The sequence below is a fragment of the Thamnophis elegans genome, chromosome 2 (assembly GCF_009769535.1).
Source record: "Thamnophis elegans isolate rThaEle1 chromosome 2, rThaEle1.pri, whole genome shotgun sequence".
Lineage (NCBI taxonomy): Eukaryota > Metazoa > Chordata > Lepidosauria > Squamata > Colubridae > Thamnophis > Thamnophis elegans.
In genome coordinates, this window is record NC_045542.1 from 99,828,041 (window position 1) to 99,852,727 (window position 24,687).

The following is a 24,687-nucleotide window of genomic DNA, read 5'->3' on the forward strand; positions in this document are numbered from 1 at the left end:
ATCTTTTCTTACAAGGTTGAGGGCCCATGTAGATTGGAAGCATCTCTCACAAGCCAAACAGCAATTTGGGGAGGGTAGTTCAGTTCAGAAAATAGCAATAGCAATAAGAGTTAAACTTATATACCGCTTCATAGGGCTTTCAGCCCTCTCTAAGCGGTTTACAGAGTCAGCATATCGCCCCCACAGTCTGGGTCCTCATTTCACCCACCTCGGAAGGATGGAAGGCTGAGTCAACCTTTAGCCGGTGAGATTAGAACCGCTGAACTGCAGATAACAGTCAGCTGAACTGGCCTGCAGTACTGCACCCTAACCACTGCGCCACCTCGGCTCTTAAAAACCTCTCCACTCCTCACCTAATGGTCCCTCAGCCACAGTTCCAAAGATGATCAAAAAGAATATTCGTAGTTCAGGGTAGCACTTTGGGATCCTCAATGCTCTCTAACCTCGATTGCTTTGCTGCAGATGTTTCATGACCAAACTAGGTAACTTCATCAGTGCTAGTGATGTCTAGCACTGATGATGTTACCTAGTTGGGTAAAGGAAACATCTGCAACAAAACAACCAAACTCAGAGAGCACAAAGAACCCCCACAATTCAAAAGTACAAGCAAGCCCTTACCTTTCGTCCAGGCAATGAGGAGCAGAAAGAGGAACAAAGGCTTGTCCCACTCCACTAGGCCAAGTCGCTGCATTTTGTCGAAGTTGCCGACTCTCCCAAGATTGCCAGATTGCGTTGCTAACAACACTGGGCTGGGCTGGGCAGGGTTGGGGCCAGCAAATCTCACCTGTGAAATCTGTAATCCTTTGCTATGAAAGTCATTTGCTACAAGATGGGCAGCAAACGAAATAAAGAAATAAAACCTTGCCCAAGAAATGTTGAGAGAGATCCAGAAGTTCCAAGTCATCTCATTGTTTCAGGGCTCATCTAAGCGTTGACTGCTCTTTTGCCTCGATTCCTTTGTCCAAAAGCACATATAATGCACTCCCCAAGATGATATTATGGGCTATTTCAATCTAAGCTTCAGCTTCAAAAGTCTTTTCCAAGGGAATTTTCAAAAATAGGGAAAGATTTAAGTAATTGTTTATATTTACTGAGAGAGGAAAGATCATCCATGAAAACTGCTTTCTTTTGATTGAGCAATCAAATTGAGCAATCGATCTATTTATTGTTTTGACCAACTCATGACAAATAATACAAAGCCCACAGAGGGATCATAACATAGAAATTAGGCTCCTGATTTTGGAAAACATTGGGGCAAAATCTCTAGTACAGGGTGGAGAAATTAAATACATAAATAAAGTTCCACGACAGCCATGAAGCAAATCATATTTGCGCATTTTTCTTTTTTTCAAGGAGGCTGCAACTTAGCAAATCGGATTGGGAGAAGGAAGTTTGTCCCCTTTCTGATCGACCCCCTCTCCCCTGTACCATACACCGTGCCTACAAGGAGAAGGAGACTTTTCTGGGGGCAGAGACCTGGTCATGCAGGCAGAGATTGCCAACGTCTTCGCGGGGGAGGGTTGAGCAATGTCAACAAGGAAGCCTGGATCAAATCTTCACTCAACAGTGTACTTCCTCGGGGGCTTCCTTCCTCTACTCCACCTTATATAAGCGCTGTGGGGGAAAGGGATAGACAAATAAACAATAGTGCATTAATATCCAGAAGCTGAATCATAAAATCCCACAATCGTTTCTCCTGGAGGGGGGAAGGGAAGGAATTGTTATATCCAATGATGATGATGATGATGACGACGACGGAGAAGGAGTAAGTAATTATCCGAAGTGGCAGGCTCCGCCGGGTTTTTTGTCCCGTTCAGAGTGTCCAGAAGAGCGCGCTATTGCGCCGTGATCGCGCCGCTTTGGCTGAAGGGCGCCAGGCAGCTTCTTCTGCTGCTCCCGAGCTCGCTTTCCCGGGCTCTCCTCTTGCGTAAAGGTCCGTTGAAGCTCCGCGCGGGAGGCATCGCGGCAGCCTCTGAATCTTCGGGTCGGGCTCGCAGTCATGGGCGCGTCCATGGAGCATTCTTTTCAACTTTCCAGTCTAGCCTACTGATATTTCCTGATATTTCCTCGTGGTCCCCCATCCAAGTAGACCCCACCGATAGAAGGCGGCAAGGAATTTATTTTTCTGTATCCCTCGGCTTCCAGGATTTTGCCAGATGCCTCTGGTAGCTCTGTCCAAGCCCTGATCTGTTCTGACCCGCCTTAATTTTTCTACATCAATTAGGGTCCACTCAGTGTCCAGTGCTACTAATAACCCGCAGTGGGGTTTCTTTTGGCTGCAAGATGGCGTGTTCCGTCTATGAAACTGGAAAGGCCTTGGTTGTATCCACCCCCAGACCATGAAGTGCACCAGAAGGAAGGGAAAAAGTCTGCCCTTGCAGAGACTTCTTTTCCTGGAGATGCAAAGGGATGTAACAGTTGCCCTGCAACTGCAACTATAACCTGGCTTATGCAATAAATTAAACTGCGCCGAGGTGGCGCAGTGGGTAGAGTGCAGTACTGCAGGCCACTTCAGCTGACTGCTATCAGCAGTTCAGCGGTTCAAATCTCACTGGCTCAGGGTTGACTCAGCCTTCCATCCCTCCGAGGTGGGTAAAATGAGGACCCAGATTGTGGGGGCGATATGCTGACTCTGTAAACCGCTTAGAGAGGGCTGAAAGTCCTATGAAGCAGTATATAAGTCTAACTGCTATTGCTATTGCTAAACTGCTATTGATTGATTTTCTTCAACAATGCGTGGCATGCTTAGTCATAATTTACAAACTATGGTGTGTGGAACATGAGGCGCTGATCTAAGCTAACAAAGTACCCTGTGATTTAGTGTGTCGTGTGGCCCAAGCATGTAAGAGGATTCTAAAAAAGAGAGATTTAAGGAATGTCAGGCTGGAGGGAAGAAAATCTGAAGGTGCAGCTGTTGGCCTGCAGGACCGAGGGGTTCTGAGGGCTGAGATTTGGGCATCTGCGGTTTGCATATAAATTCTGCTTCCATTTATGGCTGAATTTCCACCTTCGTATTGCTGCACTCTGATGCACAGGCCCTTGAGGGGATTATTCAGTGAGCTGGATGATGATTTATTTGACCTTTTTATGCGTTGCTTTGGGGGATGGCTTATGACATTTCGCAATGCTTTAATTTGTCTTTTATTTGAGACATTATGCCCCGTCCTTCCATTCTGGATGGGTGGGTTTCGTCTCGGTTGCTTTGTAACTGGGGAGATTGCTCCCTAGGATTCAGTTTTACTGCTTCAAAAAAACAGTGGCACATAAGAATACAATGCGTATATTCTCAGAGTTCTTTGCAGAATTGAATGGGCATTATTAAAATTAAGCCAGAGCCAGCCTGATTTAGTAGTTGAGGCACCAGGCTAAAAATTGAGAAATTGTGAGTTCTAGTCCTGCCTTGGACACAAAGCCAGCTAGCAACCTAGGGCCAGTCCCTCTCGCTCAGCCCTAAGAAGAAAGAAATGGCAAACCACTTCTGAAATCTTGCCCCCACCTCCCACCCCCAAAAAAGCAGGGACTTGTCCAAGCAGTTGCCAAGGTCAAGAACTGACTCAAAACCACAACAAATAAATAAATAATAAAACAAAGTGCAGGAAAGGAGAGAGAACCCTGCAGTTTGATCTAGATTGCAATGTCCTGGCAGCCATGGGAATACAAGAGTTTGGAGGGGCATTTTGAAGGGTTACAAATGCAGGTAAATAGATGAAGAGCGAACACTTCATTGAAATGGGTAAAAGACTCACCATTGTATGTAGCTGAGAGTATGCTGCTGCTACTAACTGCTAAAGAAGAGGTAAAGGTAAAAGTAAAGGTTCCCCACGCACATGCGTGCTAGTTGTTCCCGCCTCTAGGGGGCAGTGCTCCATTTCAATGCCGAAGAGCCAGTGCTGTCTGAAGATGTCTCCGTGGTCATGTGGCCAGCATGAGTAAATGCTTTTTTCTACTTGCTTTTTTACATGCTTTCGAACTGCTAGGTTGGCAGATGCTGGGACAAGTAATTTGTAATTTGTAATTTATTAGGATTTATAGGCCGCCCTTTTCCCTGAGGGGACTCAGGGCGGCTTACATTCGTAGGGAAAGGGGGAGTGCAATATAAAACAAAACAGTATGTGAATAAAAAACAGTAAGAACACAACTTTCATTCAGCACTCAACACTCAGGCGGGGTGAATTAGAAACTTATCCCCAGGCCTGACGGGATAGCCAGGTCTTGAGGGCTGTGCGGAAGGTCTGGACGGTGGTGAGGGTGCGAATCTCAACGGGGAGGTCGTTCCACAGGGTCGGAGCTGCTACTGAAAAGGCTCTCCTCCGCGTAGTCGCCAGTCGGCATTGACTGGCGGATGGGATTCGGAGGAGGCCCAATCTGTGTGATCTAATTGGTCGGAGGGAGGTAATCGGCAGGAGGCGGTCTCTCAAGTACAAGTAACAGGAGTTCACTCCGTTACGCGGCGCTAGGGCTTCGAACCGCCAAACTGCCGTCCTTTGTGATCGACAAGCTCAGCGTTTTAGCCAGTGAGCCAAAAGAAGCTGTAGATAAGCTTACATATGTTGGGGTCGACACTTTCCCCCCTCCTCCCCAACTTCTGTGGGGCTTTAGTACCTATTTGTCCTTCGTATATATGAAGTTGGAGCAGAAAAAGGAAGTCGTCCTGGCCTTGGCGTGAGGCCCTGGGTTGGTGGGGGGGATGGGCTTTGGAGAGGGCTTTGTGCTTGAGGAGAGCTGCCAAGTATGGGGAGGTGGAAGGCCGCACATCCGCTTCTGCAGCAGAGGAAGAACTCGGCTCCCCAAGATATATATTTCAAACTCTATACTGTCTTGGAAGGAAGGCTTTGGCTGAGTGAGTCAGGAAACTCCAGAGAGCAAAACCAAATCCAAAAAACAGCCAGAGACCTTAGAGCACTGTTTCTCAACCTTGGTGACTTTTAAGTCCTGTGGACTTCAACTTCTGGGAGTTGAAGTCCACAGGACTTAAAAGTCGCCAAGGTTGAGAAACCCTGCCTTAGAGAAACAAGGATGTTTTAGCAATGAATAGAGATCAGAGGCTGAGAATTTTTTTGTGGGGTGGGGGGAGTCCTGATGTGTATCTTAATCTCTTGCTTTAGGGACACTGCACAGCTCTTGTAAATGTTAGGCTTCTGCACAGACTCCAGCGCAGATCATTCAAACATGACTGAAGGCCTCAGCATACCAAGAACCCCTCATGGGGCCGTAGTCCCCTGTGAACCTCATACGTTCTTTATTTATTTTGGTTTTTTTTTTGAAGGAAACTCGATATCTTTACAGCAATACTGTTTGCCAATTGAAGTAGGGGGGTCTTTGTTTTCATTCGGACCGAGCGTTATTATTTACGCATAACGCACAAATGTTTTGAGTCATATCCATGGCTGTATCAACATCTGAATCCTTTCTCTCTGTTGTTTTGTGGATCCTGTTGTTGAAAGCAGCTTATAAATATTTTGAAATAAACAAATAGATCTTCTAAAGTAGTGATCTATTGTTGGGGAGTGGGAGATGAAAGGAGAGAGAGAATTCCTGGAATACAAATTTCAGGCATGTTATATTTAGGTTTGCCAACTGACCAGAAAGAAACAAAATGCTGTCCTGGCATTGCCTTGTGCTTTTTAACAACAGCTTGAGGTTCAGAAAACAATAAGGCTCACAGCATGTAGATAACCAGTATCACTTGCTTGTCAAACTGCTGCTACAAGCACTGGAGAGTTGAAAAGTTGCCAGTCTTAAATTAATCAGCTTGCATTTCTGACAAATAGCTGGGGCTAAGGAGGACTCACCACAAAGGATTGCAGGCTTTGTGGCATTGTCTCTTAGCAAGCAGTTATTTCGGAACAGGGATTCTCCTCAATCAAAACCAAGCCTACATTGCAGGTTTGGGGTTCCTGCTCAGGATAGGATTCCACCGGCCTTATACACAACAGAGAGGCTTTCTCCAGGAGTTGCACTCCAGCTAATGCAGCACAGTGATTTTCTTGGATAAAATCTTCAACAGGGCCAAAATGGCATATGGGTGGCATTCATTTTCTCCAGAAGCCTTTATCGGAGTGACCGTTGCAAGGCAAAGAGAGAATGTCAGGAAAGAAACATAAAAGTCCCAAAATAAGGCCAGAAAACTCGCTTGCATTTTAGACTCTGGCTGAAGATGGAGATTGCACCAAGCACTCAAGGACGAAGAAATAATGACTGACCTCCCTTCATGTCCTCCTTGGGTAAATTAAATGGGCTCCTTGCTAATCGAAACTGTAAATCTTGAATTAAAAGGCAGAAGAAAAATGTGTGTGTGTGTGTGTGTGTGTTTGGATTTATCCAACCATGAGTTTTTGATTACATTTTCCTTTCTTGGACTGATGAACCATCAGTCTTTTGAAGGCCAGCAAAAGTAATTGCTCGATTTTTAAGAAAAGACTGGACAGCACTTATGTGAAACGGTATATTTGTTCTCCTGCTTGAGCAGTGGGCCGGACTAGAAGACCTCCAAGGTCCCTTCCCGCTGTATTCTGATTGACGGACGACAAACACTTCAATCTGCAGCTGGGAACCAAGTAAAGGATTTACATGGCCCTTCTGTGAAACCTTTGAGATTAACAAAAAAGCAGGCAGTCGTGTGATAGCTGGATTTGTGAGCAAGACTGAATTCAAGGGCCGGAAGCTTCCTACCCATTTTTCAGGCAAGGCCTTGGACCAAAGGCTGCAAGTACAAGCCTGACCCAAAATAGTCCCATCAGGGAAAGCGAAACAATTTACTAAACCTTCTGAAGTAAGCAAGCCCTTGCCCTCAGCACTGCTGGTGCCTTTCTCCCAGGCGCTCCCCTCCCTTAGCCTCTCCTTGCTGATTTGGGAGGAAATCCTGACTTCCTGCTATAGAAATGGCCTGAACCCAGTGTTGTCCTCAGTCTCTTAAGAGCGGGTGTGTAAGAGGGAGCTGCTGAGGCTTGTACCTGTCAACCCAAGCCCTCAGGAATGAAGAGGAGGAGGAGGAGGAAGAAAAACGGGCAGCTTGGTTGGGGTACCCTCTGCACAGCCGGCAGCCTGTTCGAGAGTCCCGCTTGTGCCAGCTGGCTTGGGAGATGAGCCCTACTGCCTGCCTCCCAATTCCAACTGCACACAGATGCTTTTACTTCGGATTGCGGATTCAAACCCTGGCGGGCAGGGAGATCCAATTACAGGGCCACTATCTGCTGTGAAGCTACTTTAGGCTACCTTGCTTGATGGGTTTTTCGACTTACGTCAGTTGTGATGATTCCGGCTACAGTGCTGTTTTAGGAAGAAAAGGTTTCTATGAGGATTTTGCTGGGCTGAATCCTGCCATCATTTGCTAATCTTTAAGTAAAAATATTGCAGTGGCTGGAATTCCCTCTGGTTTAATTGCCGAGGATGAGGTCAGTCAGAGAAGGACTGCGTATGAGCACACTGCCCAGGGCCTCTGAGTAAATCAGTACTTAATCCACAGGGCTTCTGTTAATAGAGCTGGTTGCCGATTTGTGTCCAGCTCAGCAAACAACTCCATAGATGAGCCCAGTCTCCTGTTTCCAACAGTGCTCTCAGTGTCTCCAGGTAATCTACAAGGTGGACATAAATAAGACATCCCTTCTCTAGATAGATAGAATGAGCTACACCAGGGGTGTCAAACTATTTCATTGAGAGGTGCATCAGGGTTGTGTTTAACCTTGGGCAGCTGGGCTAGACGTGGCCATACTAGGCACAACCAGTTCAACGTCATTCATGTTGGAGGCACCTGGGGCGGCGCAAGCACTTTGCCAGGAAAAACAGGCTCCCGAGCTCTGTTTTCGGCTGCAATGGCCTCCTGCAACCCTCTGCCAGCGAAAAGGGCCACATGTAGCTCTCCTGAGCTCCATTTCCACTGGCAGAGGCACCACCCCGCAGGCCAGTTCTGGACCCCCGGGCCTTCAGTTTGACACCCCTGTGCCAGTGATGGGTTCCTACCGGTTCGGATTGGTTCACCAAACCAGTAGTGGCTTGGAGGCCTGAGTTGCTGGAACCAGCAGCAACCCAGGCCTGCCACGCCCTGAACCGGTTCCCCAGGTGGCAGCCGAGACGCCATCTTGTTTTTCAGTTCTGTGCATGCGCAGAACTATTTTAATTGCATAGTTAATTTTCCCCCATTTTTTTAACGTTTTGTGCATGCTCAGATCTATTAATGGTCAGCTGTGCACCGAAATTGTGCGTGCACCGAACCAGCAGTAATGCTGGCAGCAACCCACCCCTACCCTGTGCTACACCTATATATTGTCTGGTTAAAAAACAGAGTCTCCAATGGTTCAAGTAAACAAGTCAAGCTTTCTCTACAAAAATAGCGCTGGTATTATTATGGATGATCACACAGCCAGATGTTTACACTGGATTTGGCATTTTTGTCTACCTGTTGAGTCCTTCCCTAGCACTTGGGGTAGGCAGCTGTTGTTGTTGATGGTGTTAATGGTGTTGCTACTATTATTATTTTAATTAGTAGTAGAGATGGGTTGTAGGCATATATTTATTTATATATTGCTTAAAAAAATAAGCAATGCAGAATGAGAACCAGAGATTTGCCAGCATTGACCACTGTATACACAGCCAGCCCCTGACACTATTAAAGCATGTTACGGAGACTTTTTAATTAATTTTATTTCCACTGAGGGAATTACCACTGCCCTCCTTCTGTAATACCTAAGGGAGCTCTCAGATAATTTCCATAAGAGGCCCACCAGAAAGTAGTAAAATAAACTATCTCTCTAGGAAAGATAAACAATATTATGAGTCTCCTGCTTTTGACTATGATGATACTCTATGGCAAATTTACATGGCAGCCCTATAGTCTATTAAAATTTATGTGAATTTATTGCCACGTAGATGAGTATAAGGTTGCTCAGTCTTCTTGAGATCCAAAGCAATTTAGCTGTGACAGCTTTTGTTGGGTGAAATTTAATGGCTTTCATAGATTTTTCAGAGAGCTTTATATGCAGCTCTTTCTTTTAGCTGACTGAAATTCTAAACCAACATTTTCAGCTGGCGATATTCTAATGGTCTTCCAACTGATTCCTGCGATTGATTTGATTTCTCAGAGATGGAGCAGAATTTCTCAAACTTGGTGAGAAATCGATAATCCCTTCCCAATGGACAGGATATTGTAAGAATAGACATTGCAGATAACAAACACATTTTAAAAAATTTCCCAAACGCTCAATTAGTTTTAACTAGTATGAGACTCGCTAAAGTGGCTCAGTGGCTAAGAGGCTGAGCTTGTCGATCAGAAATGTCAATAGTTCGGTGGTTCGAAGCCCTAGCACCATGTAATAGAGTGAGCTCCCATTACTTGTCCCAGCTTCTGCCAACCTAGCAGTTCGAAAGCATGTAAAAATGCAAATAGGAACCACCTCTGGTGGGAAGGTAACAGTGTTCCATGTGCATTCGGTGTTTAGTCATTCCAGGCACATGACCATGGAGACATCTTCGGACAGCGCTGGCTCTTTGGCTTTGAAACGGAGATGAGCACCACACCCTAGAGTTGTGAACGACTAGCCCATATGTGCGAGGGGAACCTTTATCTTTACTACTATGAGACTTCAGTATTCTTACCAAGCCAATTTTATGATTGTATGCAAGCATATATATCCATATTACCAACTTGCGTGCTTATACTTGAATGAAAGAAGAGGAGGAGGACTCCATAGTTTTAGAAAAGATCTGATAATTAAAGTCAGGCTTTAAATCTATTGAGAAGGGGGGGGAGTAAGAAAGAGTGGTAATTTCCTAATGTCAGAAGAATAAAGGGAGGAGCGTTCCAATGAATGAGTTGGCAGCCTATATTAGACAGGCTAATCCAAATGCCTGGGGAATGAATCTAAAGAATTAAAAAAAAAACCGTAAGGAGAATAAAAATATAGTTTATTGATATCAAAATTCAAACACATGGGGCCATCCCACAGGCCACTGGGAGAAATGCCATCATAATCATTGTGATGTCATTGTGCGTAGCAAATCACCGTGACAATATATCTTCTAAACCAGGAGTCTTCAGTTGAAGACTTGTGGACTTCAACTCCCAGAATTCCCAGAATTCAACTCCCAGAAGCCCAGAGCTGGTTTTGGAATTCTGGGAGTTGAAGTCCACAATTTTGCAAGTGGCCAAGGTTGGAGACTCTTGTTCTAAACAACATGACATTTATATGCCTAATGTTTTCCAAAGGGGGTAGTAGCTATGTCAGAGTTTTGCTACAAAGACATTAAAATCCTATGACCCCTTTAAAAAAAACAAATTGATTATCAGTGTTTTACAACTCTGCTTGCAAAAAGTTCATAATCTAAAGTAAACACCAAGGAAGATATTGAAGGGAGTGGAGAGAGGGGAAAAGAATAGCAAAGAAAGAACAGATGTGATTGCACATACTTATCCTTGGTTACTAGTGGGAATTGAAGATTAAAGCAAAAATTCTTTTTAAGAAAAGGGGGTGGCAGATGTGAGGAAACAAATAACCTTTTCCTCTGAACTTTCATTTGGGTCTTATTTTATAAATATTTATCATGTTGCTATCATCCCTCTTTCTTTTTTAAATTAAGAGACCCCATCAAGATACCTTTTTTTTTTGTAAAGAGTCCTACGTTGCTGGCTGGGTAATTCTGAGAGTTGAAGTTCATACAAGTTGCTAAAGTTGAGAAATGCTACGATAAGACACCATAGAATACTGGCAGTTTTTTAAACAGCTTATTTCTAGCATGTTATTCACTGTTTTCATAAAGATCATACAAACAAGTATTTTAATTTTCCTATAGATCATGTTCCTAAGATAATTAAACATGTCAGAACTTCAATCCTACCAATGTGTGCATAAATCTATGGCTTTTGGGGGGGAGGGGATTTCTTGATATTTGCTTGCCACTTTCTCTTGTTTCATACCCTTTCTTGTCCCCCTGATAGCTTCCCCAGAATAATTTGAGTTGCCAGTTAATGTGGCTCCTTCACTGCTTGCTGCCAGTTTCAAGCTATTTATGAACAAGTTGAAAGGCAATTGCCACCAAATAATTCTTACAACCTTCAGTTATGAAAAATGGCACTTGGTTCATAGTTTAACCATGTACCTATCCACATCATGGCTGCCACATAAGTAGTGCAAAATCAGAAGATGTGGCAAGACCTAGCCCACATAACTACTAAGAGTCAGACATGACTGAATGCATGTCATCATCATTATCATTATCCTCATCCTCATCATCTTCATCATCATGGCTGAGAAACGTACTGGGGAACTTTTGCGGAAATTCTGTTCCTGCATCTTCACCGAGACCTGTTTTGCTTGATATGTTACAGGCAATCGTGTTTTTTCTGAGTTCGCCAAGAGCCTTAGGCTAACCACTGTGTAGTTACTGAGTTCTTAAAAATGGATGGTATTGTTTAGGCATTAATCAGAGGTTTATCATGTTGACTTTTTGTCTAAATCTCCACTTTAGGGTTTTAATTCCATCCAGATCTAATGCATGTTACTTTTTGTGTGTGTAAAAAAGGCTGGAGCATCATGGCTGCATTTGTACAATATGCCAGCCATAGTTTATTGGATTAATCCTATTGCCAGGGACTACATGGTACAACATGGTAGCAAGCTAATCACAGCAAGGCAGGATGGCTTTGCACAAATTATAGAACTACCAGATCATATCTGCAAAGAATCTGCATGACCATGAGAGAAAAGCAAAGAGTAACAAAATTCATATGCTTTGATGTCATCTTGGGATCATCTACAGTCTGTAGCCCAGTGTATTCATAATAATAACATTCAGATTCTCACTCTGCACAAAGTCTGGACTTTTGAAGAGTCCTTTATAACTGTATGATTCCATTCCAACTTAACCCATGGATATCTGACCAATGATTTATTGGATTAAGTCAATGGCTCAGTTTCCCACAGATTAAATCTCATCTGCAAAAACGTGAATGACCAATAGGTGGCAGCAGAGAGAAGATACAGGAGAACCTAAATTCTTGCAATCAAGATTTGGGGGTTCTATACACATATTAAGTAACAAAGTAGCCAACCAACAAATATCCACCTGCATTTTGTCAATCCAATCTTTCTAATTTTAAAACTCAATTTCCTGGAGGGTGAGGGGGTATGTCCTAATCTATATCATCCTTGGAACAGAAAAAAGTATAGTTTCTGAATTGTTCCCAAGACAGAAAGGAAGCTCTGTGGGAGCTGGAAACAATTCCCGGTCAGCCACTAAGATATTTGTTAAATGCACACAATTACATTTAGTTATCGTGCTTTTAAAGCTTTTTGTGAATACCTCAAATTATTTGAACATTTTAAAACATAAAATCATAAAATAAGCACAGCTTTCAAATGCTAGGATATACATGTATGTATGCATGTATGTATTGGAGTATAAGATGCACCTCCCCCCCCCAACAAAAGAGGGTGAAAATTTATACACTGAATGTAGCCCCACCCCCCTACCAGCCCCAACCCTTTGGCCGCTGTCTCCCAGCAATTTACCTCCTTGCAGCCAAAGGGGCTTGCTGAGGCTGCAATAGGCTAGAGCGTAGCCTATAACAGGTGATGATGGGAGAAACTGAAAATGAAATTTGCTGTTTGCTCCACGAGGCAAATTGCTGGGCGAGAAGAGGCAGATTTTTTTTTTTTTGATCCACGAGGAAAAATACTGGGAGATAGAGGCAGATTTTTTTCCTTGTGCTAATCAGGCTGTTTGCTGCAAGGAGGTAAGTCAATAGCTATAAATGCCTATAGAATGTTCAAATTATTAGACTTCTTTTTTAAAGACTGCTTTATTGTTGTTCTGGACAGCTTAACGAAAGGTAGAAGCTTTTTAAAATAAATGATTGATCTGAAGAGGCCCAGTATCTTCTTTTAAATAGCAGAGAATAACTATACTTCCAGAAAGCACATCTATTTTAAAGCATCTGTGCAAGTATAGTCTGAAATGTAACACTACAAACAGTGTATATTGTCTGTACTATTTGCTACAAGGAGGCAAATTGCTGGGAGGCAGAGGCAGATTCCCCCCACCACTTGTTTTCCTCCCCAAAAGCTAGGTGCGTCGGAGCGTCTTATACTCCGAAAAACAGAAAAACACCACTATATCTTCTTGGAAGATACACTCACCATGAACTATTTGTATCCCTGTGAATATGCAGAGTGCATTTCTATAGTCAGTCACTCTTCCTCAGTAATTGGAGCAGGACTTCTACTGTGCAATGTATATATCAAGCTTGATTATCGTCTTTTGAATGTGGGTGGTGCTGGAAAGCAGCTATTGTATTGTGCCAATCATATAATCAGAAGTATATAAGCGGGAGGAATAAAGTATAGTTAAGAGTGAGTATATATACTATCACGAGAGTTTCTAGCGGGAAATCCCACCTTTATTTCTCTAGGTGGGAGAAAGTTTCAACAGTAGCAACTAGCAAGACGAGCGAATGGCTGGTCAATAAGCAAGCAGAACATCAAACGTTGCGTCCCTGGCCCGTCCCGCCGCGTTTAATAGAGGAGGGAAAAGGCTTCAAAAAGAGGTTTCGCGCCCAAGGGCTGCGCGTCTCTTTCTAGGGCAGGATTTGGCCATCGAGGCGCTTCTCGCCGGAGGTAGCCTAGCCTAGAGTAGCACGAGCGCTGACCCCCACATCTCCCCATAACCGCTGTGCCCAAGAGGGTCCCCACCTCCGAGCGGACCGTTTGCCCCATCGGTCCGTTTCCAGCGGCGAGACCTTTTGGCTCCTAATATGGGCTCTAATTAAATTACACCCGGTCGGCGAAGCTCAGGTTTCAGCAGCTCGTTTGGGCCGCTCATTGGCTGTCGGTCGAGCAAAGGGGGACCAGATCTCGGGCGCTCATTGGCTCTTGCGCCAGAGAAAGGGAGGGGCGCGGTCTGAACCGAAGGGTGCGCTTCGCTGCTTTGGGACTGAACTAGGGAGAAAGTTTCCAGCGCCTCCTGCGTTGGTCTCGGAGCCTCTTTTCCTCGCCCTCGCCGGACTGCGCGGCCGGTTCCCTTCCGCTGGCAGCTGAGCGCCCCAGCTTTGGCATGCACAGCGCGCGCCTCGACGCCTTCGTCAGCCACCTCCGCGCAGAAGTGGTAAATCCGCAGGAGGGAAGAGGGGGAAAAATCAGGGATGCGGAGTGTGTGTGTGTGTGTGTGTATGAGGGGAAGTACCGAGGTTCAGGGAGGCGCGTGCATGAGAACGACTGAATCTGGGGTCCAGTTAGGGGGTCCTCTACCTATCCCGCACCTTTAGCGTCTGACCAAGAGAGGAGAACCCGGGCCGGTGAGGGGGGGGGGGGGAGAAAACTTCCTAAAAGGCGTTCCATCTCGGGGCTGCAGAGTTGAGACGAAGCAGCGCTGGCGAGAGCGCCTGTCTTGTGACTTCCCTTCCCTGGGAACGGCTGTCTGCTGAGGGCTGTCCGGGCAGCAAGACGGGGCTTGCGTCTTAGGCGCCGAGTGAGTGAAGCGGTGCTTTTTTTTTTTTCCGCCCAGGCTGGCAGGGGAGCTGTCAAGCCCTCTCGCTGGCTCGTCTTGAGGCAGGCACTGCGACTCCGTCCGCATTCTGGCTAGTTGCGAGTTGTTGCAGCGCGCCGATGTCGCTGTGCCTTTGGAGTGGCTGGGCTGGGAGAGCTGGGCGGGCTGCGGAGGAGATCAGAGCTACCGATTGCAACTCTAGGCAGGCTTCCCAAGGGGCAAGGGACCCTGGCATCTGAAGAAATGGGCACCGAATCGGGCAGCCTGGATGCTTTCCGACAATGCCTGAAAGTGTTGCTCCTCCCGTCTCCGACGGGCTTTGCTCCTCAAAAGAGAAGCTGGGATGGGGAAGCGGTTACGATCTAGCAAGGATTTGAATGAATGAATGAATCAGCTGGAAGGGATTTGGAGGTCTTCTAGTCCAGCCCAGGAAGAAGGGGAGTCGGAACGTAGAGACGGGATGGATCCGCTGTTATTCTGGGGAGAAAAGATGTGGAATTGAATGGAGAGGAAACTCCCCCCCCCCCTCACTGACTGGTCCCGAAGGTTGTTCTTGATCTTGGGCTGATCTGCTGGCAGCTTTGAAATGTGTGACTTAGGCTGAGGACCACTGAGTGAGGAGCAGGCAATTTGTCCCTATCCAATCAGGGTCTGTTTCCATGATAAAGTGCATCCAGGATGTTGAATCCTCCCGATCAGTTTAATTAAATATTGGTTAGATAACAATTGTGATGTGGTCAATTTCCACATAACTGAGGAGCTCTCCTTCCTAATGAACATGGAGAAAGCTTGCTTAGGGTCTGTCTTATGTTGGTAGCCTTGCCCAGCTTCATAGAAGCTATGCTGCTGTGACAAACAGATGTCCTGCATTGGACATCCTGAGAGCAGCCATTGTGGACCACCTTAAGTTTCATCTCTCCCATCTCCAGCTGAGTACAATGAAGAAACAATGTCCATCATCACATAGAACTTGCCCTCTAGTGCTCTGTAGAGACACTGCAAGCTATAAATGAAAGGTGGTTATAGCATTAGCACTTAGACTTATATACCACTTCACAGCTCTAAGCGGTTTACAGAGTCAGCCTCTTACCCCTAACAATCTGGGTCCTTATTTTACCCACCTCTGAAGGATGGAAGCTTGAGTCAATCCTGAACCTGGAGAGATTTGAACCGCCAAACTTCTGGCAGCTGGCAGTCAGCAGAAGTAGCCTGCAGTACTGCATTCTAACCACTGCGCCACCATGGCTCATTCTGATCTTGGGATGTCTGTCTGAAAAAGAGTAGCATTATAGGATTGGCTAGAACTGCCCTGATTTCTAAGTATAAGAAATGGCCAGCATGGAATTCGATAGGTCTTGTGCTCTATTAGACTAGTACCATAGATTCCCCCCAGGAATCTATAGATTTGAGCTGGCCAGTGTCTTTCTGGATTAAATTCTATTCGGCCAATTGCTTTCTCTGTTTGACTGCCCCTTTGTGGACCGCAACTACTATCTCTGCGCTACCACATTGCATTTCTCATGGCGCCACTGACTGGTGCTCTTCTGAGGCATTGTAAGAAGTGGGAAATTAAGACGATGACCGGAAGTCCTGGCCTCACACGTGGTATGCCCAGGTTAGGAACTGGCATACATTGGTTTCTTGGGACTCCAGCGGTTGCCTAAAGATGCCAGGTGCTGATACCAGGCCTGGAGTCTATGCTATTCATGTTCAACTTGCCTTGAGCATCCTTTGAGAAACCCATCATTAAGTGAGAGAATTAAAAGACATGAGTCTTGCTTCACTTTCAGTTCATCCTCTTAGCGGACCCTTCTTGACCTGGTGTCCTTTGAATGGCTTCAAGTACAGCCCCAGAATTCCCAGCCAGTATCATCCATAGTTGGGATGGACAGTCCCAGAGAGTGGAGAAACTGACAGTGCCCCCACGGAGGGCTGTGACAGGCCTAATGCAGGAAGCTGGATATTCTATACCATCTAAAGCAGTGGTGGTCAACCTGGTCCCTACCGCCCACTAGTGGGCGTTCCAGCTTTCATGGTGGGCGGTAGGGGTTTTGTCCGATAATGAAGCACTTTCCTTTTTTAAAATTTAATTGACTTTTTAAAAAAATGTCATAGCATTATTTAAAAATTTTCATTAGTTTTTCATAAAATCACCATTACTGTGGAACCGGTGGGCAGTTAGAAAATTTTACTAACAGATACAAAAGTAGGCAATAGGTATAAAAAGGTTGACTACCCCTGATCTAAAGTGATGTTGAAGATGATGCAGCTTCACATCCTATTGGTCTGATAAGCTCCTAGGACGGTGGTCCAAAGTTAGTGGCATCCACTGAAGGTAGCAATCACTTGCATTTTTTGTAGTGAGCAAAAAAACACAAAGGAAAAAAAAACATGTTTTGAGAAGTCCTGAAGTGGCAAGTTTGGCTATTAAAAGTGATATCGTGGGGGAAGGAGCTCTTTGGATAAATAAGACTGAGAGATGGATAATGGATGATGAAAACCCCCATAACGTTTAGTGCAATCTCTGCTTTGTATTTATATGCGATGCAGAATTCTTCTCATTCTTGACTGTCACCACAAACGGGGTCTCTGTAAGGGGCTGAGCAGCTGCCAGAACCATATTGAGAAATCAGCAGCAGCATTATTTTTCTTTCGGAAACAGGCATGTGTGATAACTCTGGTCTCTAAGCGCGGCCCTATAATCTCTCAGCATGCGCCAGTCCAAACATCATTTCATAGGCAAGTCTTCCTACCTTGGTGGTTCCAGGAATGTTGGGATACATCTACCATGTTTCCTAGCCCAGGGATGACTAACCTTTTTGTCGTCACTTGGCAAAAGCAATGTAACGCAATGTGCGCACGCCTCCCCCATGCACCCCCACAGATGCGTGCATGCCCCCGTGCTCCCCTGCGCATGCGCCCCCCCTCGCCCATTTTTGGCTTCCAGGTTGATGCAGGAGGCTTTCCAGGCCCAAAGCTTCCTGCACCTACCTGGAAGCCAAAACAGGGCGCAAAGGTGCTGCGCAAGCCCCCAAAATGCAATGCAAGCCCCCCCTGCACATATGCCCTGCCCACCCCCCCGTGCATGCGGAGCAGACCCGAAGACCAGCTGATCGGTGGAAGGTGTGCACGCATGTGCAGTGGAGCTGGGCTGGAGCAACAGCTGGCGTGCCCACAAAGAGGGCTCTGTATGCCACCTGTGGCACACATGCCATAGATTCGCCATCACAATCCTAGCCAATGTGGTATAACACACCCCGGGTGTGTTATTTACTCTTATAAATTATTCCTTTAATATTTTCTTGCTCCAAGGAAGGAGTACTTATCCAACGTTATACTTTCCAATCATTCGTTTATGTATTAGAGGTTTATCCCACTTTTATTTTGGTCAACTCAGTGCGGCATAAATACTTAACACTCACACCTCCTGTTTTCTCAAGAACAACCACTTTTTGAGATGGGTTGAACTGGGAGAGTGTGACTTGTCCCAAACTCATGCAGCTTTGCTTACATGCTTATGGGAGGACTAGAACTCAGAACCTCTTGGTCTTAAGCAACTTAACCAGCTCACCAAATGGGCTTTCCAAATGGGGAAACAGAAAGGCAATGCTGGCTGAGATTTCTGACAGTTGTAGTCTCAACAGACCTGGAGGCTAAAGGCAGAAGTCTGTTCTACTCAAGGTGTGTGCATGGTAGGCTGTCCCAAGGGTGTTTTTTTTTTTTTACCCTTTTTTAAAGGGTACCTTTAAGAAGTCACCACTCAAGAGCCATGGTACACAAGGGCTGCTTCTCCTTGCAGGAGCCCAGATGCCAGAAAAGCCTACAATAGCAGGCCCTTCTCTCCATCACTACAGCCATGAGGATAGACAGTCGTACCAACAACTGAACTGGCCCTCTGCCCATCTCTGAGGTTGGGGTAGTTGGTACTTGGGGGCTGCTTTTTAGAGCTTAATTTGGTTTTAGTTGACACCATTATGGTGCTGTTCTGTTTTGTTTGTAACAAGCTGGCTTGAGGTTTTGGAAAAATGCCATAATACATACCATGAATTAATAATTCAGGATAGACGTTGAAACATCAAAGTTTGAGTTTGAGTATATTTCTGGGAGCTGTTGCACATAGGCAAGACACGTTTCTAGGTAACTATTTAAAAACTCAGTTTTGAGACCAGTTTTACATCTGTGATCTATTTAGTGATAATCTAATTACGAAATTATCAGATCAAGGGCAGCCAATCATTTTGCAGCTCGTTGTGCCCCATGTGGCTGTTTTAAGCCCAGGGCACAACACGTAACTTTTTTTTTTTTTTTATGCCTTTGTGTGGGAAGTGCTCTGTGCCAAGTGTGCACACGTGGCTTCAAGGCTTCTCAGTCGTAGCTGCTCTGGAAAATATCTTGTTTGTTTCCATCTTTTATTCTCTCTTTCCCAAGCTTGTCAAGGCAGTATGGCATGGATCAGAGCAGGGCAGCCTTCTCAGGGCATCTGGGACTCAGAAGCTCGGGGCTTTTGCTCCTGTTATCAGCTGAGAAACCACCTTTCCCAACTTTGAAATGGTCTTGGGAACCAATAGAATAGAATAATAGAATTGGAAGGGACCTTGGAGATCTTCTAGTCCAATCTCCCTGCTCTGGCAGGAAACTCTATACCACTTCAGACAAATGAATGTCCAATATCTTCTTAAAAACTTCCAGTATTGGAGCATTAACAATTTCTGGAGGCAAGTCATTCCACCGATTAATTGCTCTCACTGTCAGGAAATTTCTTCTTAGATCTAGTTTGTTTCTCTCCTTGATTAGTTTCCATCCATTGCTGCTTGTCCTGCCTTCAGGTGCTTTGGATAATAGTTTGACTCCCTCTTCTTTGTGGCAACCCCTGAGATATTGGAACACTGATATCATGTCACCTCTAGTCCTTCTTTTCATCAGACAAGACATACCCAATTCCAGCAATCGTTCTTTATATGTTTTATCCTTGAGTCCCCTAATCCTCTTTGTTGCTCTTCTCTGCGCTCTTTCTAGAGTCTCCACATCTTTTCTACATCGTGGCGACCAAAACTGAATCCAGTATTCCAAGTGTGGCCTTACCAAGGAATTATAAAGTGGTATTAACACTTCATGTGATCGTGATTTTATCCCTCTGTTAATGCAACTATCAAAGCTTTGGTTTGTTTCAATCTAAATTTTTGAACTCAGGACAGCATTTGAATTTTTTTGGGTGGCCTGCACATCAGGAGAAAACTAACACCTTAATTGAATTACTGCATAATTCAATTGAACTGAATAGAGTCTGTCTGATTACATATTTAGTAAGCTTTTCGGCAGTCCATTTGAGATGGTCTCAGGGGCCTGTGTTATTACAAGGCTCGGCACAGGATATGGAGTCATATTCCACAGGAGATGCTAGTCAGACCAGGAGAATTCCTTTTTCTTTCCAGCTGCTGCTCAGCTGGAATTGTACGGAAGTTGCCTTGTTTCTTAATCTCTTCAATGCTAGATTTGAAAAGAGGATGTTTTTCTCTTAAAATCCTACCAATTGCTGATTCAGTTCTGTAGTATAAAAGTCTTTTATTGATGCTGTTACTAGGAAAGGAGCTTGAATTTTTCCTAGGCTTGAAGTTAAACTGATCTAGGGAGTATGCAACAAAACAAAACAATATATAAACTATTTTTTTTAAAAAAAAGATTACATTTTTAGCCCTGGAATTGCGACCGAACTATCACACTAAGACACATTTGTTCTTGGTTTTGAGCCAGGCACTGAGGATTATTGTATGCTGTATCACCAGAGCAGCTAAAATGAATCATTTCTTGTCACTGTGTCCAAATTATGCCTGGAGGAGCAGTGGCCTGTGGTATATCTTTGATCTGAACTGCAGAGTCTTTCAGAAAGCAACAGGAAGGGGTTCTGCAGAAGGGAGAGGAAAATAGAACAAAATACTAGGACTCTGCAGTCTTTGTATTCGAGCCCTCAATTCTCCCTTTGTCGCTTTAGGATTGAGAAATGGGCAAAGCAAGTTTATGGGCTTGTGGCAAAACATTTTCCCTGCCAGACCAGAAAACACACTCAAACATGTCCTCCTTACTATGAAGAAACCAGCCAGCCTAGCTTTTATATCTCTCCCTCCCCTTATGTCCATTAGAGGAGGGCCTTCTTTCCTTTGAGCTGCCTTTTTAGAACACCTAGAATGGGAAGTGCTCCTCCTGGCCACTTCATCTGGTCACACTGGTCATAGAGATTTCTTGCAAGAAAGGCCAGTTGGCCTTATTCTGGCTTATGCGAACCTCTTGTCCTTTCTCCTCTGCAGAGTCCTCGCTCTTGCTCTGGGATTTCTAAAGCTCATTAACTCCCAGATGAACTTCACCTTTGCTTACCCTGCAGCTGGTCCAGTCTTCCCCTCTGCCGCCAGTGACGGTGGCCTTATCGCCTGCATTTTCCTCCCTGAATGGCTGCTTGTGTAATTCCTGCAGGCTCTCACACACCCTTTGTGTCATCCTCTGCCGGGTGGGGCAACTCGCCCACTGCAACAAGCTGCTGCTTGTACGGCCGGGGATGGGCTTGGAACGTGCAGATGTTGCTGAAAAGCTACCGCCTCGGGGCTGGGGGATCTGCCAAGACGAGACGGGGCAAGGGCTTGCGCGTGCGGCTCTGGCTCCCAACTCCACCCCCTCAGCTAAGGCAGATTTGGTGCCCCTCGCCTGACGAGGTGCCTCGGCTCTAGAGCTGGAGGGGGATTCTTGGCAGGTAGTCGGCCCTGGAAATCTTTGATCTGTGGGACTCCTTAGGCACTTAGAATATGTGGAGCAGGTAAGCTGAGGGATAGGAGCGCGAGTGGTGCTTTCTGAAGGCTGAGGGGCAGGGAAGGAGCAGTGTCAGGGACCGTCATCAAAGGGTTTGTGTCAAGCAAATGCTTTTGCCTGAGGGGGCCTGGGTCGTGTGAGGTCACCCGCTCCGATCTATGGAGACATTGATCTTTGTGTTTTTGTCTGGGCTCATGACCCACACGTGGCTTTTTATGGATGTTTGTGGCAGTAAGCTCAGGATGCACACATTAGACTAAGCTGGCTCAAGGGTTTCAGCATAGCTGTCACTTGGGGTATATAAGTGCTAGCTATCTTCAGTTGTCACGGCTCTCACCTGGGACTTGAACGGGGCACTTTTCTCGGGTGGATCATTTCAAGAAAATAAAAGAGGGTTGCTTTTCCTTCCCCACAGCTGTGCATGAAGGAGTCGAGTGAGGTGCTGCGAGGCCAGATGCAGTGTATGATGCGGACCCTCCACGATCTCAAGAGGGATCACGACCGAGAGCGGCAACTGGAACCCCAGGAGATACGGCTGCCCTCAGCTCTGCCTCCCTCAAAGTCCTGTGTCAGCCCACGGATATCAGCTATCTCGGAAGCGGATTCTGCCTGTTGCTTGGAAGGGGCTGTGGAAGAAGAGGTTGCTTTCTCTCCACCCAGCAGCGAGCGGAGTCTGGAGTTCGATTCAGGCTATTCAGAAGTATCCGGGAACAGCTGGCGGGACGAGGAAGGCCCCCCACCCCTGAGAGCCAGTAAGCTTTCCTCAGGGGGCTTCCTACGTCGTCGGGTGCCAGCCAGGAGGCCCCGGCCAAAATCGGCTTCAGATGCCTGCCTAGAGCGGTGGCGGGATGGCGAGCCCTCCGATGCGGGTGACTGGACAGTGTCCCTCTTGTCCCAGAGTCGTAACCGCCAACCCCTTGTGCTGGGGGACAACTGCTTTGCTGACTTAGTGGAGAACTGGATGGACTTGCCTGAAGAAAGCGGGGAACGGGGGTGGCTGCAGCGTTGGCTGGCCAAGCCCCATGGCTTCTTGCTTAACCTCTCAGGCAACGTTCGCCGCAGGCTGGCTGGCATCTCCCGCACGGAGCGCACCAAGCAGGATCGGGACGGCACCAAACGCTTCTCTTGCCCTGCCGGTCTGGATGGGCGCCCTTCATTACCCTACTTCCACCAGTCCCATGCCAACATCAGCGAGCTTTCTACAGACTGCAGCAGCTTTGCTGCCCTAATGAACTGCCGAAGTCGGCAGCCCATCATTTGCAATGATGTGATTGGCTACATCTAGTTTGCCTTTTTTTTTAAATGCTTGTTTATAAATAAATGCCTTTTTTCTACATCATAGCTGTATGGTGTCTTAAATCTGACTGCTTGACCCAAGTGATACTATAATTGTGATCCAATTGATTCATCCCAAAATTAATTAAATCAATTTCCCCCATAATGCAGCTATAAGATGAATTAAAATAAGAAGCAAGCAACAACTAATTTTGAACCTAAAGTTTCATCTCAGGAATTAAGACTATGTCCCTTTCTGATCCTTTGAGCTATAAATTAGCCTTAATAGCAATAGCAAAAACAAAGCACTTAGACTCATATACCATTTCACAGTGCTTTACAGACCTCTCTATGTAATTTTTCAGAGTCAACATCTTGCCCCAACTATCTGAGTCCTTATTTTACTGACCTTGGATAGATGGAAATCTGAGTCAGCTTTGAGCTCATCAGGATCGAACTCCTGGCAGTGAGCCGTGAGCCTGCAGTACTGCATTCTAACCACTGCACCACCAGGGATCTTAATCATTAAACTATAGTTCTGAGTTAGTTTGATAAATATTAATGTGCCTATTTTATTATTGGAGAGTACAAAGTTTGAAATGAGAGACATGGCCAAAATCTTGAGGACTTGTCTAGAGGGAATTGTTTCTTTATTGGTCCCTAAAGAATGTGGAAATAAGATTATTTGTTTTACAGGCAAGACTAAACTAGTGTGTTTTTTACTAACTGTCTCAATAATCAACTTCTTCATGGAAAAAGGTTAGATTGCCTAGAACAGATTGTGCTCAATCTGTTTGTTTTCAGTATCAAATTTGGGAAGTAGCCAGGAGGAGAACCACTATCAGTTTCTCAACTATGAGGATTTCAGAAAGGATTCTAAATGGCGGCAGGAGTTGCATTCTGGCATATAATGCTCAAGGATGCCATTCACTTGGGACCAAATACAACACTCTGGTGGCCAAATATACATGGCTAAAATAATCCTCGGAGAAAAACTAAGTCTTGATCAGAGTGGCAACTGGTATTCCATTAAGTAGCATCAATGATCCAAACAAGCATTCAATGTTAAATGTCACCAATTATTGCAACTTATTACCTGTTTACCTGGAAGTAAAATAGATCGGATACTACTCAAATAAATATGTTTGCAATTTCAGTTAGGTATTAAGACCCTGCGTGGTGCAATAGCAAGAACACCTGGACCTAGTACATAAGTTTGTTTTAGCTTTATCATCATGTACACTTTAAGATTTTTAAAAAAAAAGCAAATGTGAATGTAAAAATATAATAACAGTGATGATCAATCACATCAGCAGCTTCAAATATCTGCAAATAATGAAAAATGAGGGCCACTAAAGAACAATACACAGCTAGGTTTTGTTTTTACTGTTTCTAGATAACAGTAGATAGAAGCCAAAAGACCCATTTTATTTACCTCACATTTATTCCTTATTGTAATAGCATTAATGAGCCTGATAACATGTGACACACAGTTACAGACATTATAGGAAGCATCTAGATACGTAGGGATCCTCCTGTAAGAATGATCTGAAGTGCTGTCTGCTACAATCAGGAAGGAAATACTTCAGTTTTGATTATCATAAAGGAAATACGGTTTTAAACATTTGCAAACATTGGCATATTGAACCAGATAATTTGCACTGAATCCAGAGTTCATTAACCTCCAATTTCCTTGGCAAATTAAATGGATCATATATACTAGGGCATTCTAGTTGTTGGATACTGACAGTAGTTTTCTGTGTCTCTTTATTGCCATCTAGGGGCCGTGTGGATTTTTGCAGCCCAGAAACAGGAGTCCTACTATGAATTAAATTAAATCCAGTCACTTAGCCTCTCTCCTAAAGTGACCAGTGAGAACCTGCATTTCCATTTAGGGCCCAAGGCTGGAAGTTATCAATTGGTCTCCCCTTCATGAATTTATTTCAACAATTACCCTTATTCCATGCAGTAGATAAGAGTTGATAATACATAATTGAATCAGTCCATTCCATTCTTGAAGGTCCATGGGCAAAAGGAGAAATAAGCGGGTACTTGATTTTTCTCATGGAAATCAAAGCCCCGGAGATCAGAGCCAGATTATCAAATGGCAATCGACAGGTAAAAGCTACTAATTGTCCCCCT

The 24,687-nt window shown here is 45.1% G+C and overlaps 2 protein-coding genes across 2 annotated transcripts in view; one reads left to right on the forward strand and one right to left on the reverse strand.

Annotated features, from left to right (window-relative positions):
- CDHR4 (cadherin related family member 4) overlaps positions 1-691 on the reverse strand; it is a 35,436-nt gene extending 34,745 nt beyond the window's left edge. Inside the window, exon 1 of the mRNA XM_032239077.1 lies at positions 619-691. Within this exon, the coding sequence (XP_032094968.1) occupies positions 619-691 (73 nt within the window). The remainder of the gene's footprint in view (positions 1-618) is intronic.
- A 13,248-nt stretch (positions 692-13,939) lies between these two features.
- INKA1 (inka box actin regulator 1) lies at positions 13,940-22,606 on the forward strand. Its single transcript, XM_032208671.1, has 2 exons — positions 13,940-14,094; positions 21,686-22,606. Exons 1-2 carry the CDS (start codon positions 14,044-14,046, stop codon positions 22,553-22,555), a joined length of 921 nt encoding a protein of 306 aa, XP_032064562.1. The 5' UTR covers positions 13,940-14,043; the 3' UTR covers positions 22,556-22,606.
- The last annotated feature ends 2,081 nt before the right edge of the window (positions 22,607-24,687 follow it).

Coding starts and splice junctions, on each gene's coding strand:
- INKA1 (XM_032208671.1), top strand. CDS start 14,044: ATGCACAGCGCGCGCCTCGACGCCTTCGTCAGCCACCTCCGCGCAGAA. Junction 14,095..21,685: donor GCCACCTCCGCGCAGAAGTG/GTAAATCCGCAG, acceptor CCTTCCCCACAG/CTGTGCATGAAGGAGTCGAG.